General features: G+C 37.6%; 1 protein-coding gene across 1 annotated transcript in view; it reads left to right on the top strand.

The window, feature by feature from the left end:
• Nucleotides 1-3,930, top strand: part of LOC111083124 (somatomedin-B and thrombospondin type-1 domain-containing protein-like) — a gene marked incomplete at both ends in the record, with an annotated part of 14,217 nt that overhangs the window by 4,254 nt on the left and 6,033 nt on the right. Inside the window, one exon of the mRNA XM_022379397.1 lies at nt 3,448-3,627. Within this exon, the coding sequence (XP_022235105.1) occupies nt 3,448-3,627 (180 nt within the window). The remainder of the gene's footprint in view (nt 1-3,447; nt 3,628-3,930) is intronic.

Consider the following 3,930-nt stretch of genomic DNA (forward strand, 5'->3'; position numbering starts at 1 on the left):
CGGCTGAAAGGGCGAGCATGTTTGGTGGGACTGGGATTCGAACCCGCGACCCGCAGACTGCGAGTCGAGCTCTTTAACCACCTGGCCATCCCAGGCCGTGTAAGATAAAGATTCTGAGACAGAGAAAACGCGCGTGCTAGTCTGAAAAACTGACCAGGAAGAAGCTTATGATTTGTAATCAGAGTAAGAAGTCACTTATTTATGTCATTCTAATCAACGACTTCTAGAAACTGCTCTTGGAGTATTGTACAGGATGGTGATGTATATGATTTGTAATCAGAGTAAAAAGTCACTTATTTATGTCATTCTAATCAACGACTTCTAGAAACTGCTCTTAGAGTATTGTACAGGATGGTGGTGTATATTTTGGGGAGTATTGTATGGCAGCAATAACATCATATGGACAAGTCAGAGGAAAGTCTCTTTTAATGGGGGGGTGTATATCTTGGGGAGTATTGTATGGTAGCAATACCATAATATGGACAAGTCAGAGGAAAGTCTCTTTAATGGGGGGTGTATATCTTGGGGAGTATTGTACAGTGGCAATACCATCATATGGACAAGTCAGAGGAAAGTCTCTTTCAGTGGGGGTGTATATCTTGGGGAGTATTGTATGGTGGCCATATTCACATATGGATGAGTCAGAGGAAAGTTTCTTTCAGTGGGGGTGTATATCTTGGGGAGTATTGTACAGTGGCAATACCATAATATGGACAAGTCAGAGGAAAGTCTCTTTTAATGGGGGTGTATATCTTGAGGAATATTGTATGGTGGCCATATTCACATATGGATGAGTCAGAGGAAAGTTTCTTTCTGTGTGGGTGTATGTATTAAGAAGTATTATTTTCGGTAGCTCTATCATCACTAGGAAGAGCTGGAGGAAAGTTTCCTGCTGGGAACAAAGACACGGTATCGTTGGGCATCACATCACAACAAAAGATCCAAGAAAACTTTACTTATATAAAAAAAAACGGCAATGGTGAAGAGGCGTCACAAGCACTCGAGATCAGTGCACGAGCCTCAAAGTTAACATGATTATCAGTTGGCGAACATAATCGCACGTAGCCACGTGTTATTGACACGTTCTGCAAAGTGTAGATAGTTTCTTTTGAACAGCTCTGTGTTGATATTGATAATGACAGGGACTGTATTAGTATCTCTACTTGTTTTTTTGTTGATTCGTCTAACACAATGCAAATCACGCATAATATTTTTGAATAACCTAGCATGTCATTGAAGGGGAACAAAAATTCCCTAATCAACTAACGGATGTGCCCCTTCTTTCAGAGAGCAGGTCCAGAGCTGTCGAGAGCCATCATAAGAAGAACTTGTATGTGCTCCCCCATCCGGTCCCCCTCCGCCCCCCAAATAGTTTTTGGAACGCTATCGCATGCAGGCGCGTACCGATTTGATACACACCATACATATTTTACTGTCGTTGTCATGGGCGTCCTGCTGGGAAGTGAGCCCCGTTCTCCCGTTTTGAAAGTGCTCCAAACCCCCGAAAAGCACTATCAACACAGAAACACTGGTGTTTATTGTGGAAAAGTAGTCACAGATCAGGAGGAAATCTCGACAAAAGTTATTCTGTGTGTTTATTTTAGCATTTCGCGCAAATTGTACAATAAGCTATTAGCATTTCGCGCAAATTGTACAATAAGCTATTAGCATTTCGCGCAAATTGTACAATAAGCTATCTGTGCATCACGTGAAATTGAACCCGGGATTTTAGCGTTGTAAGTCTATAATTTTACCGATGATCCATCAGGACGCTAAGAATGCAGATAGTCAACAGCACTCTCCGCCAACTGTCGGGTTAGACTTGTATAATCCAATTGAAAGTGAAACCCAACTTTATGGATTATTTAGTACCTTTATATCTTAATTAAAATGTAGCACTCACATATACAAATTATAGTAGTGTTTTATCCATTATTTAGTACCTTTATACCTTAGTTACAATGTAGCACTCACATATACAAATTATAGTAGTGTTTTATCTATTATTTAGTACCTTTATACCTTAGTTACAATGTAGCACTCACACATAGAAATTATAGTAGTGTTTTATCTATTATTTAGTACCTTTATACCTTAGTTATAATGTAGCACTCACACATACAAATTATAGTAGTGTTTTATCTATTATTTAGTACCTTTATACCTTAGTTACAATGTAGCACTCACATATACAAATTATAGTAGTGTTTTATCTATTATTTAGTACCTTTATACCTTAGTTAAAATGTAGCACTCACATATACAAATTATAGTAGTGTTTTATCTATTATTTAGTACCTTTATACCTTAATTAAAATGTAGCACTCACACATACAAATTATAGTAGTGTTTTATCTATTATTTAGTACCTTTATACCTTAGTTAAAATGTAGCACTCACACATACAAATTATAGTAGTGTTTTATCGATTATTTAGTACCTTTATACCTTAATTAAAATGTAATATACACACGCATATATTTCACAAAAAAGGGGGCATTATATTTTCAAAAGTTGACCTACTTCATATGATTGAAAGTTCATCAATCATATGTACAGTGTCTACATCAAATAAGATTTTGCAAGTTTAAACTTCTAACATAAAACGTCACAATATGTGCACAGACTGACACGAATCCTTGTAATATGGACGTTAAATACATATATCAACCAGTAGCGTCAATCCTATCACAATAAGCTTGAGGAGGGGGCAACAAAAGACAAATCTGATTGAAACGTACTTTTCAGGTTTTTTAAGACACATCCAAAATATTATATTTAGTTACGAAAAAAAAAGCGTGCTGCTGTGACAGAGGAATAATTCTGAGAAAAATATGACCAGTCGTATATGAGGTGATAAAAAAAACCCTACGTTTCTTTTTTCCCCCTATGTTAAAAATAAACTACAGCAAACTGATATTTTATATGATTTGTTGTGACTTTTTTTTTTTTCCACTCCGAATTATTACAGGTGCCGTTATCTCCATACACCTCGGAGGAAAGTCGAGTTTTTTTAATATAGGGTGATAGGGAAAGCGGGAAATTGGGTTTGAAATGTGATAAAAAGCTAAAAAAAAAGAGGGGGAGGGGGAATGAACACGACACACAGAATATTGTCCACTTTATAAAACGAATGAAGTTAATAATTAGGATATTTTTGTCCATATTACTTAGAATTATTATAAAATTTGTTAAGCCTATTTTGTATGAGGTTTTTTTTTTAACTTTATTGTAAATCCTGCCGGCGATTTAAACCGTAAGCGCACGTGGCTCGTATTCACTTGCTCGTGCGTACTCGTTGAGCTCTGTTCTTGTTCCGCAGACTTGGGAAGAACTTTCGATCACCGAAACATTTGAACTGTATTAAACAATCGGACTTTAAAATGGTCATATTTCGGGTGAAAATAATAACAGTTTTCCTTTTCATTCATTTGTTTTGCGTGATAGAAGCACGAGGTTCGTGTCGCGAGGCCAATCTGTGCTGCCCGGGTCGTGACAGCTCGTGTGTTGTTCAGAAGACACCGATCAACACGATCAAAGAGGACCTGGATGATAAACCATGCTACTGCGACCATGCATGCATGAAACTTGGAGACTGTTGCCATGACTTCAAGGAATCGTGTAGAGGTGAGAACTGATAAATTTCACTAAGCCTTCCTTTCTATTCGTTTGTCCAAAGATGTCTTAAGTTGAATTTAAAGTAGCGGGAAGAACTGACTTGCACGTCAAGGCGAGCGTCGGTTGCTAACTTTCGGTATTATTATTATTATTCTCATCAAACCGATAGATTTTCCGTTTGCTTTCACGAAAACCAGAAGTTGAAACGTAAATTAACTGATGGGCCAAATGTTTTTAACTTCGCTCCTGACAGAACGCGATGCCTGCTAATACTCGACTCACAATCTGAGGGTCGCGGGTTCGAATCCGCAT

The sequence above is a fragment of the Limulus polyphemus genome, unplaced genomic scaffold, assembly GCF_000517525.1.
Source record: "Limulus polyphemus unplaced genomic scaffold, Limulus_polyphemus-2.1.2 Scaffold8252, whole genome shotgun sequence".
In the NCBI taxonomy this organism is placed as follows: domain Eukaryota; kingdom Metazoa; phylum Arthropoda; class Merostomata; order Xiphosura; family Limulidae; genus Limulus; species Limulus polyphemus.